Raw genomic sequence first — 21,676 nt, forward strand, 5'->3', positions numbered from 1 at the left:
CGTATCCAATTAAGGGATACATTTTATACTCCTAAAAATATTATCTCCAAAAATATTATCTCCAACTAATCTTAAGATTAACATAACAATCAATTACAAAAATGGGGAAACAATATATTTTGGAATATTATTTCAAGCCAATCAAGTAAAATATTAGATATTTTAATTGGTTTTAGAAAAACTTTCGGATATCAATCTTCGGAAATATTATTTCCCTAGATTTATGTTATCAGTTACCCTTTACTTCAGTCACAATAATTTTAAAAAAGGTGCATTAATATATCAAGTCAACATCTTTGAACAACACCTTCAAATCCAGAATCTTTTAACTTGATTAATATTGATATTTTGACTAACATTGTCATTTCACTTATTAATCAAAATATTCTAAATGAGAATAACAGACACAAATCTTGCCTAATTCACTAAGCCAAAAATTCTCGCCCTTTTCAACTTGATTATAGGAATATCAACTGATGTCATCTATGGACAGTTGAAAACTACAAAATTATTCATCTTAAATTTGAAATGAGCTTTCATTTTGCCGAGATTTCATCAAATAATTGAAATCTTTGTGGCTTTACAGAAATTGTATAAGGAGAGCTATCTTATTTGACCATATTTAACATAATTTTTGGCATTAAATATTTGAAATATCTAGCCCTATTACCTACTCTATATTCAAATTCCAACTCTACACCTCTTTGTTTCATTTTGATTTTTATATTGCTTTCAAATTTGTTTTTGTATAATTTATATTGCTATACGTAATTAAACTCTAAAGTTTTCAATTATTCTAAAGATGAGTAATGTTTGATGTGCAGGATAAGGAGCGGTAAATTTGTATTTGGTGTTAAAGATATGTACGAAGACTAAGTTACAATGGACGTCAAACTAAGAGCCCATACGTACCGTCGTCGTTACTTCCCATTGGTAATTTGCGTTTTCTATTTTTTGAAATTTTGTTTAAAATGTTCCTCTAATTTCCATGTTTATATTGTAATTTGATTATTTAAAAACTTGATGACGATTTAGTTGCCACTATAATAATTAATTGTTGTTCCATGTTATTTAATTTTTTAAAACTATTGTTTAAGACACAAATTATATTATCATTGTTAAAACTATTGTTCTTTTATTATGCTGCATCTTAAAACTATTGTTTAAGGCATGAGTTATGTTATGCGTTAGGACAATGGAATGATAGCTAGGTAGATTCATGAGCAACGGTGTATAGGCGAAAAGGCGGTTTGTATAATGGTCATTTTGGATTTAACCTTTTTTTTTTAATTTCGTTTTCCTTTCTTTTTACGGGGCATTAATATTGGTTGGTTTAATCTGTACAGAAGTAGAAAAAATAGAACAACGAATAGTTATGAACTTAGAGTGAGTGTGATGATATGATTTAGAATTATAGATCTGTCGAAGTTATTTATCTTAATTTTGTTACTGTATTTGATGAAAACCTCAGATCCATTTGTATGTGGGTTACGTTTCATAACTAGAAAATGACATTCAATATATCACCACTATAAAATATGTGAAATAGATGAAATGAAACCTTATCTACCTGCAATGTCATACAAATAGGTCAATGAGGCTAAGATCTGGCAAATAGGTCAACATGGTTTCGATCGGGTTAGTTTGAGTTCAAACATTTTGGGTTTGTAAGAATTCGGGTCAGCTCTGGATAATTTTCGGGTCAGCTATTTTCAAGTTGTTTAGGATAATGGAACGAGCGCACAAAAAAAAATCGGGTAAGATCATACTTAATTTGGTCAATTCAGGTTATAGCTCAAGTTCAGGTCCTCAATTTAGGTGTCGTCGGGTACGCGTAAGGTCCTTCAGGGCGGTTGGTTAAGGAGATCTACTCAGTTAGGGTTACGACAGGGTTAGTCAAGTTAAAAAAAAATGGATGACTTATGTCAAAATACAAGTTAAGATTGTATTTTGATGCATTTTATTTACCATTATTTTTATAATAATATATTAAGATTTAAATTTATCAATTGTGTTAGAAGTATTTTTCAAGCATCTTTGTTGATCATTTATTCATTATAAAGGGAAAATGGTCTTCTTCTTTATCTTTCGGTCGACAATTTGTTGTCATGACCTTCTATGATCATAGTTTTTTAATGGATGCCGTTTTCTAAACTTAATGGTAGTTAAGCATTTTGCATAAACCAAGACTTTAATGATGAGATCTTAAACGTGTATATGAGAAGTAAACCTGACAAAATAAACCCAAATCTGAATAATCGATTAATATCTGAATTGATAATCGATCGAACATTCGAAATGAGTAACCTGAATAGTGCCTGAAACCCGACTTTATCCGAATCGAACCAAAACTGAATTGAATTCAACAATAACCGAATGATACCCGAAACTGAATATATCTGAACCGATAACAACCAAATCAATTGTCCTGAAATAAAAGAATTTATTTCTGATAATAATCTCATAATTTAGGTGTTTTTCATTAATTTTTTTGTTTATTAATGGTATTATAAATCATTACATTCGAATTGCAAAGTATAAGATACACATTTAAACTAATTTTTTTACTGTTAAGTCAACAAAATTATGACCTGAAACAGAACTGAACTGAAATTGATCGGACCCGAACTGTACCCAACTCGAGTTAGTACAAACTGATTAAAATGTCTAATTGAAATGAACCTGATCGAAATTGAACTAAAACCGAAAATAATAAAGTCAACCCGATTTAAACCGAATCGATTTAACCCAATCCGAAACCGAATCAATGACCCGTATGCCAAGTCATTGAGAAGTATGTCATAAGTAAAGTTTAAGGTGATTATCATTTTTGTACGTATTTTTTGGTACTAATTTTGTACGTATTTAAAAAATTAATACTAAGACCCTATTTTTTTAGAGTTAATTTCGGCTCTTATAAATTCAGTTTAATTTAGGTCCACCAAGTTAAGTTCAGTTCCGTTGAGTTCAATTACAGGGTGGTGGTTAGTGGATGTAGTGGTGGTGGGGAGGGGGTGCAATGATGGGGTTGAGAGGGACGTCTTGGTCCGAGTGTTGGGTGCGGTCACCACTGCGATGGAGGGTTTGCTGGTGGGTCCCAAGGTAGTCGGTGAATGATGGTGAACGCTGCTTCCAGATGTTTAAGGCAATGGCGGGCGGGAGTAAAAATGAGAGAGAAGGTAACTAAAGCATTAAGAGGCGAACAAACAAGAGGGGTACGTAATATTATAACAAAAGGGGGCAACTATGAGTAAAATTAAATGTATATTGCGTAAATAAATAGGTTATAAAAAATACAATAATTTTATCTCCACTTTTCATATTTCACCTCTCATAATTTAAAAAGTCAATAAAAAAAGAAGCGAAGTATACTTTGAATAAAATTAAGCAATATTAACTTATCGGGGGTGTTTGGTTGGCGTCATTGGAATGGATTGTAATGGATTTGATTAATTCCAATGTTTTGCTGGAGCATTTTGGAATGGAGTTAGATACATATTGGATTCTAACTAAATTTCAACCCCTTGGAATCTCATACCCAACTCCTCCCCTGGATTCAAACTCCATACTTTTATATTTATTTTTCTAATGAACCAAACAAGTTTTGAAAGTTATGAAGTTGAAACTCCATACTTCTTCTATGGTTTCTCATTCCAATCCATTCCATGCCAAAGCAGCGAACCAAACGACCCCTCAAAAGTGGATGAATAAAATGGAAGGTAATTTTCTTGCATAAACCTTATCAAAAGTGTATGAATTGACAAAGTAAAATTTTCTAAAATTTAGTTATTTACTAAATCCAAAAAAAAGTATGTTTTTACTTTTAATAATACTTTTCGTTACAACCCGTGCAGTGCACGGGTTCAAGAACTAGTTAAAGTTAAGTTACGTTAACTTTTTTTTTTTTCCTAAAAAAAAGGTACGTTAATTTAGTTTTAGTTTAATTTTCACATTAAAGGACAGAGAGGATTCGAACCTGAAACCTATTGTCAAGATACTACAGTATCTCTATCTTCACCACTAAATTAAGACATCTTCGAAATGAAGATTATCATTCAAATGTTGATTATTTCTCCTTCCTTTCAAACCTCAACATGTCACTCATTAGTCATCACTCATTAACCTCGGCTAGAGTACAGCCTCCACATACCATCCAAAACCGTCTTTCTTATCGACTTCTTTTCCAAAGCCCTTGGTACCCTCCTTGTCTCCCTCCTCAACCATATAATCTCCCTCATCGTCTTGAATTATAACCCTTCATTTTCATCTCATTACTCACCATAACTTCAATTCCTCTATTCACAATCTCGTGTCCTCTGTTATTGTATTTTTCTAAGAGACCTGTAACTAGTGTGCAAACTAATTGTCAGAGTTAAATAGGAATATTTGCTACTCAAACCCGATTGATTTTTCACATATATATGAGCAAATTCCAACCTCAGTCACTCAGTCAGTCTCCCTTGAAATGGGTTAAGTACATACCACTTGTGTATTTAAGAATGCGTAGGGAAAAGCAATATATTTGTCTTATATACACAAGTGGTATATACTTGACCCGTCTTAAGGTTGAGACGGATAGTGCCGTCTTAAATGAGAATTTGTGAACTTGACAAGGCTCCAAGTCTCCAACCGTCTTTGAGAATAAACTTTGGCTGGGAAAAGGTCTGAACAAAATCAATAATCTTGCATCAAATGGATCATTTGAATGAAATATAATCCCTTTTTTATAAATTCATATAAATTCACAATAATGTAGAGGATAGACAAGCAACAGTTGGTAGGAAAATACAAGTAAAACAGGAAGCCTCTCTTTTGTACGTTCTTAAGAACATCTCAGGTACCGAATATTATACAAATCACAGCGGCTGACACTGTAAACTAAACTACTCCGCAACCACAAAATTCCATATGATAACTTCAACGACGTCTCCTCCCAGAACTAGATGTAATTTGGGATAGAATAACTTCGACAATCTTCAGCTAGTCCCAAGAACAAAATAACGTCTAATCACCGTTAGCAGCATCTCTACGTATAACAGTGTCTCTAAGAATATACACCAGAAATGTGACTTTCACAAGCACCTATTGTCTCCCGAGCTAACACTTGGTGACAATACGGTGTTGGCTATGGTTATGCGCCAAAATTGGTGCTTCAATTTGATGACCAAGAATGAGGATAACAGACTATGATTCTGATCAAGATCCATCAACAGCTTTTTTCATGTTGCATGAAAGATTATAAATAATTTACTGCAAGAAAATGAGCAAGAAAAATCAATTAGTCTTGCCCTGAATGAAAAAATCTTGTCCAAGAAGGTTTTTTTTTTTTTTTTTCGACAATAGTAAACTGATATAAATTAAAAGAGTAGTGACACAGGAAACATCAAACTAAAATGATCAGGTAAGCCATTTAGCATTTTGAGAGACGGTATCATGTTACTTTAGTATGAAACAAACCCAATAACTAAAAATCGCACCCAAATAATTATCTTACAGTAAGTTAGAGAAAAACCATTACACAAAAAAAGCACCCGCTCTATTCCACTTTTATTGTCCCTTCTCCATCCTAAATTTATTCCAAATTAATTGTCCTCTTTCTAAATTTAGTACGTTAAATGAGTGAACTACCATATTGCCCCCAATGGCCCAATCCATTAGCTACTACCAATCCCCTCATCAAAATGAGATCGTCTCCATTTTCTTTGATTCAAGGGCTAGGGCTATTATTTTACCAGAATTTCTTAAATCCTTCCCAAAATAGAAAAGGAGACAATAAAAGTGGAAGGGAGAGAGTAAAAGCAATTGATATAAAAGGATACGCTAATGCACATGGTTATGATTACTAATGTTAAATAGAGTAGTACTAAACTAGTTTAGATCCCACGCAATGAATGCGCGGTATTTATAGAGTTTTTATTTTTGTATTACTTAATCATGCTAAATTAACACCTCATTAATTTTTCATATTTCACGTCATTTTATTTTGATACGAGGAAAAAAAATTGAACTGTAAAATTATTCAAGAAAACTGAGCAAAATTGAACTATAAAATAATAGTGGTATCTCATTAATTATTCATTTTTCTCGTTATTGTATTTTGTTTTGAGAAAAAAAAATTAAAAATGGAAATTAATCCAAAAGAATTGAGTAATGTGCTGAAATGTATTTTTTTTTTTTAAAAAAATTATTTTTTATACCACAAAGTTAATGATTCCTATAAATACTCTCATTTTTTTTTTAAAAGAATCAAAATGATTTAGAGTCTTGTTTATACATAGTATGAATAATATTAGTCAAGTCATTCTCAAATAATAATTTCAATAAAAGATTTAATAGTTTATAGTTTTATATTGTCTATACTTTAGTTAAAATATTATAGTTCGTGAAAATTATAATATTTGATGAAAAGATTAATTTTAATGAAAAAAATTATATAATGAAATACATTATAATTATTAATTTCTTTATTTATTTAGTGAATACAATTAAATTATCAATAGCTTCCTTATGAGATCTGGTAAAATTATCAATGGCTTCCTCATGTTTTTTGGAGCGAAAATTTGTGACTTCACCTATTCTTTTAGTAGATAGAGGATGGTCTTATGAGATCTGGTAATTTGACGATATTTTTTGAAGATATATTATCTGACGTACAATATTTGGCATGATTGACGGCATATTCTTTTTGACAATGATTTTATATATTTCGATTAGTGAAAGATATATTTCGAGATTTGTAATATATGAACCCAATTTTTTTGGCAATGATCGAGGATTTTTTACTTCGAGATTTGTAATATATGAACCCAAATTTTTGGCAATGATCGAGGATTTTTGACTTGTAGCAATATAGAAATGATTGACGGTATATTTTTTTTTTTGGCAATAATTGAGGATTTTATACTTATTTTTTGGCAATCAATTTTTACGTTATTTTTGGGCAAGATCATTGATATGATCTATATTTAGCACATAGTAGAATAGAACGTTATACATATTTTTTGGGAATCATTTTTTACATTAGACTTAGCCCATAGTAGAATGCAAAAATTAAAATCCCAATTAGAAGATATTTTAAGCGGAAAAAAACTTAGATTGACCTATTCATTTAGTAAATAGGGGATAAAAGGGTCATTGTCAACATTAAAAGGGTTTTAAATCACAAAGGGGAAACGAGAAATTAGTCTTACAAGCAATAAATAATTGTAAGACCATCTCGTAAGATACTAGAAGAGAAAAAAGAAAAGTAGTAACCGTCACATTATATAGGTGAGTCTCATGATAATTTTATCATAGGACAGAATTTAGGTACGTAAGTGATATAGCAAAACCAAATGTAATTTACTCAAATGCCCGTCTAAAGAGACTTTTCATGGAGTACCCTTTATATATGGTATTGTAAGTTTCCTAGATGAGTGGTTTCATACTATCTTAGTATCTTAGTATAAAACCGCATTACATAAAATTTTTTGGTATGGCTAGAAAGGATCAGAAACTACAGGATTATGAATCTCAGATGACATACCTTGGTTTCCGGAAGGTAAGCTAATTCAATTTCCTGTAGTGATTTTCCCTTTGTTTCCAGAACGTTGCGTTTCACAAAGACAAAGGCTATCAAACAGAAGGTTGCAAAGAATGTGTACACCAACTTTGCTCCAATTTGCTCAAGTAATCGCAAAAATAATAGACCAACAAAAAAATTTATCACCTGTAATTAATAAAAGACGATGATCATTACCCACTGCGAATCAGAATACACGAAACAATAAAGAAGAAATTTTAAATAAAGACTTGCTCTGTATTTAGCATGCCAATATACTAACTTCATTAGAATTCATTTTCAAGACGGGGATAAATTAGGTCTTAGCATCCATGGACAGAGCCATATATTGCACATTAAAGTGGATGTGAATGTAGTAATCTTGTATGACGGTCGCATATGCGAGACCAAGCCAAATACTTGTGCATATGAGACCATCTCATATAAGTTATGCTATCAAAATTCAAAACTGATGTAGGCATGTAGCTTGACATCCACCTTAGCCTTTATCCGTTTCGTAATTGAACTGACAGCAAACTTCCCGTTTAGCACAATGGTTGTGCTCACTACTTCACTAGTACACTTGTTTCTTGTGTGCTAGTTGGCTTTGACGAAATCTTCCCGAAATTCTTTTAACTCCTTTTTGCCAATATTTATTCGTCTTGTTTTCATAACATAACATGATTATCATTGCTTAAAGTTTTCAATATCATACATTTGATTTCATGGTCACTTAGTTTGACGAATTTAACTCTGATATTACACAAAAAAGCTCCTCTAGTAAGCAAGTATCACATAACCAACGACATAACCATAGTGTTGTCTAATTTCACATGAAAAAGCTGTGTTACTAACACTAGAACAGGGGTTTCCTAGTTTCGGACTCTTTGAGACTCACAAGTCCTGAACTGGTATGAGAATTGGAATTTTTGTAACTCTTAGACAGGGCAAGAGGACTAGATATTTGAAGTATTTGGAGACACAGGGACCTAAATAAGGATACGGGTACGAGGACGTCTTCAAAACATAAAGCTCATAAAAAAAATGAAATATTTCGAGTTTAAAGTGATGGAGAGATGTTTCATATAACCATCCTTCCTCTAATTTCATCATGAAATGTTGTAATACTACTAGTTTTTCCCACTGAAATTTTTCGCTCCAACGACAAATTCTGGTTCCGCCAATAGGACTCGTACCCATATCCTTGAGTGTCATTTTGGGGACAGGTACGGCATCAAAAATGAAGAGTCGAAGTAAAATCATAGAAGCACTACTGGAAAAATATTAGGAGATTGGGACAATTAACATGAACCTTACCCAGTGTACAGCCATGCAAAAAGCCATAGCTTTTGCTCTTATCCGATTGGGAAACATTTCTGACAGGAGAAGACTAGGTACTGGACCAGCTCCCAAAGCAAAGAAAAGAACCACCCTGGAAAATAAGCTCAGCATCATTAGAAATTAGACTAGCTCAATTTGAGAATCATAATTCGAAGAATCAGCTGCTCAGCAACTGCATGCATATCATGTGTACACATGAATGCAAATTTTACTACCATTAAACAGATAATTCAGACTTCAGAGCATGTAGATACAGAAGGGCTATCGGTCAAAGACCATCACATTTATAAAAAGCTTTTAATATGTAGGGACAGTCGATGTGTGAAAAAAATTAAAAAATTTAGATGCTATTTAAGATTAATTCGCACCATGGGGGATAGGGTCCGGCGAAAGGTGGTGAAGGAAATTTCTAAGATGGTTGACATGTTGTGCAAAGTATACTTCAGAAATTAATAAGAAGGCAGAGGAAAAGGGAAAGCAAGATTTCATTTCTCTCACTTTTGAAGAACATCCTGATAGATGAACCATCTCAACCAAAACCTTAAGGCGATGGTTGAGGCCCAACTATTATAATTATTCCTATTACGCTCCCTCACTCAAATGCCCGTTGGGCTTGAAGAGTGGTTTGTTGTGCACCGGCTCCCCCGTACCGTGTCCTGGGTTTCCACTTCGAGTTTTTTTGAGGAGTTTTGAGGTTGCTAGGATTTGAACCCGTGACCTTCGATCACACTGGCTCTAATACCATGATAGATGAACCATCTCAACCAAAACCTTAAGGCGGTGGTTGAGGCCCAGCTATTATAATTATTCCTATTACATCCAACAGGTTCAGTCTAGGCTTTGATGCGAATATACTATGAGCTAATCTATATGATAAAGAATCCATATTTGTCTGCAGGTAGCTGATCCGAACACCCTAACTATTCAAACATAGCTAGAAGTCTATTTGTAAGCATAACAAATTTCCTTCTGTAAGATACTAATAACATGTGCGCAGCTCTGTCTTGCTATTCTGTCCCACTCAAGTGGTTATGCACAGAGATAGTGATGCAGAAAAGTAAAGGGATTCATAATATATGCAAGGACACCAACAAAAGGTTACTCGCAATGCCAACGAGTTTTAGATTTTCTCTGCAGTGATCAACTTCAGTAACAAATACCATCACCAGCTGCTAAGTATTTTTCTTATTCCAACTCCAGTTGTTAACTTACTGGGAGTAATTTTAAAGTTTTTATCCCACTAAACTCACTTAGTCACTGCGTATCAGACCTATAGTCAGTCACTTTTGTGAAGTACTTACATCAAGGTACTAGTCTTGTTCTCTCACTCTTAACTTACTTATGCATGTGGGAGAAAACTTGAACCAACTAAGTCCGCTTCACTTATCGTCATATTATTATCCTTTCATTTCATCTTTCACAACCTTGAAATTAGAAGAAGTTGAGACAATCTAAGAACTCCGAAAGAAGTATCATACAAGAATGAAGAACCAATTAACTATCCATGTTCTTTTCAAGTATGCCAGACTGTAAACTTTATATTCATTTTGTAGTTTGTACGGCACGTAATCAGTGGCAGACCCAGAAAGTGACAAAGTGTTCTAAACAGTGTCATGCTGAAATTTTATAATTCATTATATAAAAATTAGGATTATTTAACATAAATACTCCGAACCATAGCCGTCTTCTCATAGTAATCCAAACTAAATTTAACTCAAAATAAACCTAACTTTGGGTACCCTCTTCTCAAAATAGACTCGGATGGCTGACTACCTAGTTAACAGGTCACTGCCATTTTAATTTTTTTTCTTGATAATATTACTTGTAATAAAATTATTATTATTAATCATAGTACTTTTATTAACATCCCCTCGAAAAAAATACTATTAATACCACAACCCCATAAAAACCCAGCCCCACCGGAAACCAATTACAACTTAACAAACCCCCCATCACCACCTAACACTTCATTTTCCTACCAGCTATGGGAAGCCCTAACCACTTTGAAGTTTGAAACTACGGTCTACGTATGGCACTGAGGACCACAACTATCGGCACTATGAACCCCATCCAAGTGCACCACCGTCGCCCACCACCACCCAAGGTGCTTCACGAGGGCGACCATCAGCATCATCATTTTCCTTCGCGCAGGGGCGTTGCTTTATACCTTTTCAGCGCGAAAACGGTTGAAGTGGCAAATAAGCCCCATACGTTTGGCACTACGTGCAAATTAGCCCCATCTCTTTCTTTTAGTGCAAATTCACCCCAACAGTTATAACTTATGTGCAAATAAGCCCCACACGAGATTTTCAGATCAGTTTTTCGCCGGAGAAAAATGACATGGCGCTGGAAATATGACTAGGATCGAGTGACTTGGATCAAGTTAGAAAAAAAAAAAATCCACACTTTCCCCATTGTCAGTTACCCCTTTTCATCATCCATTCACTTGGATCAAGCGACATATCTATAAGTCTATTCTAATCTCAATCACTTTACTCCCAATTCCCCATCTCCTTTTCTCGGCTGATTTTTAGCTCCCAAATTAATGGTCTCTCTCCATTTACACATCATTTTTTACTACAATCTACAAACCCAATTTCCATAAGTCTATCCTTATTTAGTAATTGAAATTTTACCCCAAGTATGAAACGAGATTTCAAAACAAAATTGGGGAAAAGAAAAGTTCAGGTATTTTTTTTTATTTAGTTATATTTTACAGAAACAATTCGATTTATGTTGGAGAATTGAAATTAGATAATGATTAGAGAAATTGGTTTATTGTTTTTACTTATTGTTCATAGATACAACGAGTTCAAGTGAAGACAACTTACACTTGAGCATAGTGATGGAATGAAGATAGTGATGGAGCAGACAAACAGTCACAAGAATATATAGAAATATCGACATTGTTGTATAAAGAACTATCCCTTGCAGTAATAAAATCACATATTTTTTTAATTAGTTAATCTAATCCTAGTCATATTTCCGGCGCCACGTCATTTTTCTCTGGTGAAAAATTGACCTAAAAATCTTGTGTGGGGCTTATTTGCACATAAATTATAACTGCTGGGGTGAATTTGCACTAAAAGAAAGAGATGGGGCTAATTTGCACGTAGTGCCAAACGTATGGGGCTTATTTGCCACTTCCCTGAAAACGGTTGACTGGACAAAACGCACCCAAATATTTGTCTATAGTATCATGGAACCTCCTAACCGCAACATAGATATGCCGCTGCACGTAGTATTTTACTTAAAAGCTACAAGGATTTTGAATACGATACAAGCAGTCGTGGATCCAATTGCAACCCAATGACAATCTTACAGTGTTCATCACACATCTGAGGACAGACATGAGGTGAAAAAAAGGAGACGGGAAAAAAATTATCTTAGGACATGATTCCTTTTCTTTCATTTACCATTACCTTAATATCATCCTAGGCATACAATAATCAAATGAAAAGAAGATCAAAACAGAATGCTCACAGTAATACACCTCCAACAGATAGGTACACTGATGCTCCACGAGATACAAAAGAGCTTGCGGCCAAAATTTCAAGACCTAATGCCGTCGCCTGGAGACAAGAAAATAAAGCTCATTGACGCAATGTCAGAGACATAGTAAGGGAACAAGAAACAGGCGAACTTAAGTCAACATCAGCATAGCCATTGCTTGGCATGGCGTGTCAAAAGCGTACAGGGTAGCATTATGCTAAAATAACTTTGTGGTATCACATGATTCACATCCATGTAAATTCTCATGTTATTCAAAGGAACCGTGGACGGTTGAAAGCACAAGCAAACAACAGCCACAAAGACAGGAGAACCCTCCTAAGTAATAATGAATTCTACTAACTAATAACAAAGAAAATAGCTCAATCACACGATGCTTAGAGCACCAGTAAATGTCACAATAGGGCAGAAGAATTTAGTATCCAGTTAAACAACGTCTGCTTGTTAATCATTTCTCTTACCATTCCTGAAAAGCTGCCCAGAAGAAGCACCTTCCTTCCTAGTTTATCCATAAGTATCGTTGCGACACATGATCCTGAAGTAGTTCATCAGAAACTTCAGATTCCAGAATTTTACGCTCATTCAAGAGAGTGTAAAGACACTTGCCTGATAAGTTAACCAGTGCTACACACATATTTGCAATGTCCGATGGAACTCCAGCACTTTTAAAAACAGTAGACGAGAAATAGAACACGGCATTTATGCCTGATAGCTGCTGTAAAGCAAAGAGGGTAGATCCAATGAAAACAACTGCAAAATGAAGCAAAATATGAAATTGGAGCTACAAGATGAACCGCAGAAGAAAATTCCTTGCAGATTATTATTATAATAACTAGAGGATTTTACCTTTGAAATGTCGGCCATAAAATAGCTCGGAAAATTTCACTGCCTCCGCTTCATCCCCTTTATCTGACTTTGACAGCTCAGCTATTGCACTCTTAACATGGAACCCTCCCAATAGCTTCTCAAACTCAACTTCAGCTTCAATACTTCTTCCTTTCTGATATCAATAAAGACGAAGGAGATCAACATGGAGCATGAATAAGAGAAGCCTCGATAACTAAGTGAAGGGGTTGCTTTGAACTAGCAAGTACAAACTGAAAGCATGATGTGCACGCTCTTTCATAATTAATTCTGGTTGGACAACACCTTGTCTAATGTATTGTACTATTCTTAATTCATTCTTGAAGGTGATATTCATTTCAAAAGAATGCCTAATTCTTTCCCACCTGATACTCAACCCACAAATTTGGACTAATAACCTTAGACTACAAAAAACATTTATCTAAACCTGTGTGGAATGAAACAACAATCTCATCACAATAAATGAATAAATAAAATAAAACAAAACAAAAAACAGTTTCCCTAAAAATAACTTTATAGAATCAGGTGTTCCGTAATTGAACAGTTTCATATGCCACGCATTCATCATATCTACCAGCACAGGAAGTTTCACAATTACAAGCTTTGACAATTAGAAGACCAAGGTAAAATTGAAAAACCGCAGCTGATAAAGGCAAACCTTGAAAAGCCAGTGAGGACTCTCTGCACAAATTTCGATTGTAAGTGCAAGTACTGCTGCAGGAATTACAGGTATCCAAAAACAAACACGCCACCTGAAATGACGACTTAGATTATAGTACCATATTATGATTTGTATCAAATATTACAAAATACCAAAATATCTTCGAAATCTGAAGTCCTTCTTACCAACCCTTAGTTTCCTTGGACGGAATGCCAATAAGAAAAGACCCCATCAACCCCAAGCATGTTGCAATTTGGGTGAAACTCCCAAAAGTACCCCTCACATATGCTGGTGACACCTACATTATATTGATGCATCAATGCAATGTAACTCTGTAGATTGATGTCTAGCTTCATTTGAAATACAAGATATTACTGTACCTCAGCCACGTAAAGAGCTGCAACAGATGGGCCAAGTCCCATGCCAGTTCCAACTAGAAATCTCCCAAGAAGCATACCTGTCAAGCTACTTGCAGTTGCGCTGCAAATTGTCCATAGTTAATAAGATCCAAGGGATACATTAATAGCAAATAGCACCATTAAAGAGAAAGGATCACATAATGGTACAAACTCAAAATGAATTGACTTAGAAGTAGCTAATTAACCATAGGGAAATGCCCCCTTCTCCTTTTACCTTTCTACCCATGCTAAACTAGGATCCCGTGAGGTATGGTTTTCATACCTCGAGTAATTTTTTTCCCTATGTGTCAGTCAAAATGGCATTTAATAAGATTTTAAGGATAGCATTTAATAGCAAATAACACCTTTAAAGAATAAAGGATCACGTAATGGTACAAAAGTTGATTAAGAAGTAGCTAAATTAACAGTAGGTAAAATTCTCATGCTAAACCTAAAATTTGACGTTCTGGCAAAAGTATCCCTTTACCCTCTTTTTACCCTTCCACCCATGCTATAGTAGAGCCCTCAAAGGTATGGTTTTCCTATCTAGTATACCTTTTTTCATGTGTCCGTCATTATGCCATTAAGTTTGCTCACATAAGACACTGAGTACCTACTTAAAACACTAAACAAATATTCTAAATAATTTAGTACTTGACTAATACTGAGTATATTATTATGTTAAAGTTTTGCTCAACTAAGACACTACTAACTGCCTACTAAAACACTAAAAGATGGTGTAAATAATTCAGTACTTTTCTAATACGGAGTATATTATTTTGAAAAGAGAAATGTGATAAATATTTATGTTTATAATAAAAATGAAAATTAATAAATTTAAAATAAAAACACCGAAAAAAAGTACTTTATGTATCAACAAGTGCATTAATATGCATCAACACCATAAGACGAAAACACTTCTTCTTCCTTCCACAAACCTTACTGAAGCCCCAACAATCATAGGCAGTGCACACAGCTGGAAGGATCTTTTCCGGCCAAAATAATCAGCAATAGAACCACTGAATAAAGATCCAATAAATGCACCGCCCAAACAAGTACTGACTACCAAACCTACAGGAGGAAAAAATAAATTAATAATCAGAACTAGCCAAATTTTTCGAAAGTTCCTTGATAGATAGACATGAGCCCTCAATATAATGCCATGGAGCAGAAGTCCTGAATTACTCCGCAAGTATAAAAGAGAGAAGTAATGGCAGAGGAATAATATGTATCAAATGTATATTACCTTCAGCTATAGTATTCCCACTGAAGCCCAGATCTAAGGATATACTTTCTAGTGTGTCATTCACTACTCTGCATAAACATCAACCACTAATATCAGTAATACAATTAAAGAAGTATCGAGTAACTCATTATTATTCTCAGTTTCTCACCATATCAGTTGTATAACTCATCTTCTTTAACAGCTAAATTCAGAGACCTACCAAAGCGGTTATAATGATCAATTATCTTTCAGTCTCTCTAACCAATGTCAAAATATTAATTTTGTTTCAATGAACACTATTTTTTTTTTTTTTTGATAAGGTAAGAAAACCGTTTCAATGAACACTATGATTGAGACTAAACCTAAGACCTAAGCCATCAAATTCTTGATACTCTCATATTGTTATCAGAATTGCTGATGTGTTATCGAATTTACCCTTAATATTTAAACAAAATAAATGAATAGGTTTGATATCCCCTGATGATCGGCTGTCCATTTAGTGTCCCAAGGAATTGTGGTTGAGCAGTTGCAAATCATTGGTCAGGATTATAATCAGCAAACAACAATCAGACTGAGACGGTCTAACTTCAAACATCAAAGCATATCTCTCAGGGTCAACACTCGGCTAGGGCAGCAGGCGTATCCATTTTGTCACAACATAGATATTTATTTTTTAGCTAAGATACTAGTACTTCTCAGAAAGGAGATTGTTAAATACTCCCTTCTTCTCATTAGAATTGCTACATTGTCAAAATATGTGAAAAGAAATATGAAAAATGTAGTAATTCCAACAGATTGAACAGAGTACAGTTAAAACTTAAAAGCAAGTCAATATTTTTGCAAGAGCAAAAGGGTAAATAGCTTCTCCTAATTGCAATTGCACGTAAACCCGGAGTATTTTCTTTGGTAATTTTCTTTGTAAGTGGTTTAACATCAATACAAAATCTTTGCCGCCTCTGTACTTATCTATTCACAGTTAAAAACGTTACTTTTAGCCCTAATAATTGTCGCATTCAAAGTATGGTCTATTTTGGCAAGGGAAATAGTCAGCCAATTGTACGAAATTACGAATGAAACAAATACATACCCAAGGTGATACCCAAATAAAAAAGATGAAATAGTAGCGACAACCACATGAGGTAAAGCCCTCGACCATGCTGGATTTCCACCTTCTTTCCCAAATCCAGGAACTCGACCTGCCAAAAAATAATATAACAATACTTCAGTCCCACATAAAATACTGAATAGAATTACCATTTCATACAGTGAACTAGAAAAAAAACGAACTCCTAAAATTTAGTGACATTTACATGATTTTCAAATTTTCCTTATTTGGGCTTTCTAGATCAGTAATTTAGTAGAACTATTAAATAGCACCAATTCAAGACAGAAGGTGAAAAAGACGAAATTTTGGTTGATAGTAATTCAGTAGGAAGTAAATCCATGAATTATACCATCAACTATTTCACAATTCCTACATCAATGCTCCGTTTCGAAGCTGAAAACTAGCTATTCTTTGCTTTTAGACTATTATGGAATAAGGCAAGATGTCGCACCAAACTAGTAATACATCTTTTTATTGAGAATTGACTGGCATTCAATGCTATTCCTGAATCAGTTTTGATTATAGGTCATCCAAAAAAAAGGGGTCTCTATTCTCTAAGAGTGTTCTTCACATGTTGGGAAAATGTTGTTACTAAATCAAAAAGATCAACAGTGGTCCTCCCATCCAATTTATATTGTTCATTTTTACTTTGATTCTCACCTCTGACCATTAATCTCAATAAAGCAAATATACAATGTCAAACCTACCACATTTGATTTATTAATTTCATACAATGGACAATGGAGCATCATTAGCAAACATAACCTAATTGGAAATATTTATGATAATTTAAAAATGTCCAATTATATAGACTTACTCAATATAATTGAACTACTCTACTGTGAAACTCGGCTCCAAGTGTCGGATACAACACTGTCAGAGTGTTGGATACGGTTAATTTTCGCAAACTTTTCAATTTTTCAGTCTAAATTTAGTATCGAGATGTCGATGTCGTGTCGTGTCAGACATGCAACCAAAGTGAAGCGTCGGAGTAACATAGCTATTAGGTTATTTCTTAACAAGGAATAATTTTAAATTTTTAATACCAAAATGTTTTGAGGTAAAACCATACAAAAAAACGTTGAAAGACAAAAAAAATATATAAATATATAAATAGTTATCAATAAATAAAAAATACATACACTATCACACAAACAAAAAAGAAACATACACAAACAAATTAGGGAAATTCTACATGGTAACCCTGAGTTTTTTCGATTTCTATGTGGTACCCCTTCTTTTTCCAAACACATCAATGGTGCCCCTAAGTTCTTGTCCTTATTCTATACCATGACCAACTTGTATTTTCCGTTAAGTTTTCCGTTAAAACTAATGGCTATCAATTTTATCTTGTTCAACTTACAATCTTCATCTTCTTTACCATTGATCTTCGATCTTCTTCATCCATATCTTCTTATCTTTGCTCATATTTCCATATTATTCATCCAAATATTTATTTTTCTCATATGCTTCAACAATTTTTCAATTTCTTCCCTCCCATATTATCTCCCACATTCTCTATCTTTTAATTAGTCTTGTACAAAAAGGGGAAATCAGAATCTAATTTAATTTCATCCATGATTTTGTTTATTAAACCTACCTTGCACAACTATCCACCTTATTAAGTGTGTGTTTGGCCTAGTTTGTAAAAGTGTTTTTGGACTCAAAAACACTTTTTGGCCAAACACATAGTTTTCTAAAAGTTAAACAAAAATTCTCAAAAGCTAAAAATCCATATTTTTGCACATAGAAATAGAAGTAGCTATTTGTTGTTTCTGCTTTTGAAAAACACTTTTGAAAAATTAAGCTTGAAAAACAAAAACTCATTTATGAGAATCGAGGCCAAACATGCTCTAATTTCCCATTTGACCAACCTCTAACCTTCCCTAAAATTCCCTAATACCTTAAATTTCATATTATTTTTCACGAATTGGTTAAATTACAACAATGAAATTGCCAGAAAAGAGATGATTCTTCCCTAAAATTCCCTAATACCTTAAATTTCATATTATTTTTCACGAATTGGTTAAATTACAACAATGAAATTGCCAGAAAAGAGATGATTTTGGCCCGTTTATCGATCACTTTCACTTCTTATTTAGTCTCTTGTTTGATTTTGTTTATAAATAAGAGATTTTATGAAATTCTGATTTCACTATTTTAGAGTCTAGGAAAGATGAAGGATTATGTAAGAAGTGAGAGACGAAATTGGATTAGGGATGAAAAATCTGAGAATGGGAGAGAAAAAATAAATATACAGGTAAAAAAATAAAAATTGAATTTGGAAGATGAATATTGTTGGCTGAACCAGGTAGACTGATAGAAAAATTAGAGCTAACGGAAAACATAACGGAAAATACAATTTAGGTTACGGTGTAGAATAAATAAAAGAATTCAGGGGTACCACTGATGTTTTCGGAAAAAGAGAGGGTACCACATAGAAATCGAAAAAACCTAGGGTTACCATGTAGAATTTCCCAAAAAATTAACATATGGAAAATAAATAAAATAAATAAACAAAAATATAGTGGTGAAAAAAGTTGAAGAAATAACTTTTCCTCTGCTCCATCATCTATCCTTCACCTCCCCATTGTTATCTCCAATGTCATATTTTCTTCAATCGTAGAAAGCTCATATTATTTTCAATCAATTTAACCCATACTTTCTTTGGTCTTCCTAGCCCCTTGCTATCTCCGGCACATTATCTTGTAAATATAACATTGTTTTACAGTGCGACAATTGTGTCATATAATAGTGTTGATTGCGCCTTTTTTTTTCACCGACAGCTTACAAAAAAAAAAATTAATTGGCCAAAAACAGTAACACTAATCACGGGAATAAAACATGGCAAAATCAATCATAAAAAATACTCCCTGTTTCTTAGTGAATTGTTGAGGCGTATTTTAATAAAAGTTAAACAAATGATTGAGACGGAAGAGTAAAGAAATACCATGAAAATCGTCATGCAAATGATCTTTGGAAGCGACACGCTTGTAAGTTGGTAAAGCTGCATCTCCCTGCGCCTGACGGCCTCTCATTTTTCCCAAAATACCCCTCCGCAGCTACTCTGACGCTAATCACAATCACAACCACCACCACATTAATTAAAGTAATTAAGCAATGTAATTAGTGTTAATCAAGGATTCATGAGATCACTACAACAACAACAACAATTAACATTACCTCAGTGCCTCGATGGCTCCCGAATTGCGGAATAAGGGGTCGATGTACGACTGTTTTCGAATGTTCCAAGATGAAAATGGTACAATGCTATACCTGAATTTTGGGAGGTGTGATCTCCGATTAAGATCTCGGAGATGATTGTTGATTGATTAAATCAAAACGGTAGGTGAGGTAAGATTATGAGAGTGATTAGTGGAGAAGTAACAGAAATTGTGGGGCTTTGGAGATTATTATTATTTTTGATTCTTTGTTTATTTATTTATTTATTTTATTTTATTTTGAAAAAATTTATTTATTTATTTATTACGCAAAGTGGAGTGTGGACCGTTATGTTGAAAATATAATGGTCAAAATGAAATCTAGGAATCGTTAAGGTGACACGTGTGTCATAGAGTGCCCAGGAGTTAAGGAAAAAAGCATCACCGACTTCACGATCACGGTACTCAAAATAGTGACAACTGAGCCACCGACTACTCACTTATTGAGAAAAATAATTACGCATCTGATGTAGTACTTTAGATCTTATAGTTTTTGAGTATATAGACATTTTTTTCTGAGTATATTATCATTTACAAATATAGTTTTTGAGCAATATTATATTTTTTTAGTGTAATGTTTTAGTAAATGTGCTCAAAAACTTTATACTAAAGCAGAACTCAACAACTTTAAAATTAAACTCAGAAAATAAACAATAAGAGGTACTACCTTAGATGTATAGTCTATGAACTGCTTGCCATTGGATTTGCGCGTTAAATTTTTTTTTAAGACGGTTTCAAATTAAAACGAAAATAATGTCGTAATTTTAGAATACTAGTTGGAACGCGCAGCATCCAACCTTTTTGATTATGTTCAATATGAAATTGATGTAACGGATCTTCTTATGTTATAATTGTTAGAATATTTTATAAGGAGTCGTTGGTTACCACTTGAAAAACGCAGGAAATGGAAAATCCCATGAATTTAAAAAAATAAGGTTGTTTGGTTGCCATATTTTTGGAAGAATGTAGGAACTGGAACTTCTCAGGAACTTTCAATGCCTACATAATGTGGGAAGTGGCTTACCTACTCCCCCCTGGGTCATTGGAAATTCCGGTGGAATTCAATTCCTACATGGGCAACCAAACGATTTTGCCAAATTAACCCGAATTGGATGTTGGAACCTAATACCCATGAATTGCAAGTTCCTAGGAAGTTAAAGTTCCTTGAGCAACCAAACGACCCCTACTATTCGAGTGGCATATGTGTTTCGGGTTTAAATAGAAGTGAAGTTAATATTAAATGTTACGAGACTTTAATATAAAAGACGATACCGTGATGGATCGGTCTCGATTAAATGTAATTAAAGTACGGGAATTATTATTCCCTCTTACCTTACCCTAATATAAGTCGTCTTTCACGAAAAGGAACGATCGGGTTCGATTGTGTGAAAAGGTATGTAACCCATTATATATATTTTGGAAGTTAAAAGAATATAATTAATTTATCCTGACAAAATATATACAAACATACGTACAAGAAAGTGAAAGGGTGAAAGACAGTTTCTTCTCCATCGTCAAGAAACATTAAGGAAAGGGTTAAGGAGGAGAATCAATTTATACTTATTATTATTATATTGAGTGCGTCTGTAAGACATGGATCAAGGTTAGTCCTTTATTCCGTTTATTGATTGTGTTAGGATTGAATTAATTCAAGTCTATATTTATTCTTGGGACTGATTTCATTATCGAAATCATAAAGTTTATCTTACACTTTGGTATTAGAGCAATTTAGACTTGATTAATTTACCCATAAAACTTTTCCTGTTTCGATAGATTGATCATGTTTGAAGAAATAGATCTCTGGTTTACTT

At 33.7% G+C, this 21,676-nt stretch overlaps 1 protein-coding gene across 2 annotated transcripts; it reads right to left on the bottom strand.

Moving 5' to 3' along the window:
• Nucleotides 1–4,706: 4,706 nt before the first annotated feature.
• On the bottom strand, nucleotides 4,707–20,151 carry LOC141648019 (putative plastidic glucose transporter 3). 2 transcript variants are annotated; one of them, XM_074456433.1, is made up of 15 exons: nucleotides 19,828–20,151; nucleotides 19,595–19,717; nucleotides 16,627–16,735; nucleotides 15,561–15,628; nucleotides 15,253–15,385; nucleotides 14,297–14,396; nucleotides 14,102–14,214; nucleotides 13,914–14,007; nucleotides 13,238–13,391; nucleotides 12,998–13,141; nucleotides 12,853–12,926; nucleotides 12,365–12,453; nucleotides 8,858–8,972; nucleotides 7,526–7,708; nucleotides 4,707–5,250 (listed from the first exon to the last, which is right to left on the bottom strand). In XM_074456433.1, exons 2-15 carry the CDS (start codon nucleotides 19,680–19,682, stop codon nucleotides 5,248–5,250), a joined length of 1,467 nt encoding a protein of 488 aa, XP_074312534.1. In that variant the 5' UTR covers nucleotides 19,683–19,717; nucleotides 19,828–20,151; the 3' UTR covers nucleotides 4,707–5,247. The 2 variants fall into 2 exon arrangements, with proteins under 2 accessions (XP_074312534.1, XP_074312535.1); XM_074456434.1 differs by having other exon boundaries at nucleotides 19,595–19,711; nucleotides 19,828–19,918.
• Between the last annotated feature and the right edge of the window lie 1,525 nt (nucleotides 20,152–21,676).

The sequence above is a fragment of the Silene latifolia genome, chromosome 3 (genome assembly GCF_048544455.1).
Source record: "Silene latifolia isolate original U9 population chromosome 3, ASM4854445v1, whole genome shotgun sequence".
Lineage (NCBI taxonomy): Eukaryota > Viridiplantae > Streptophyta > Magnoliopsida > Caryophyllales > Caryophyllaceae > Silene > Silene latifolia.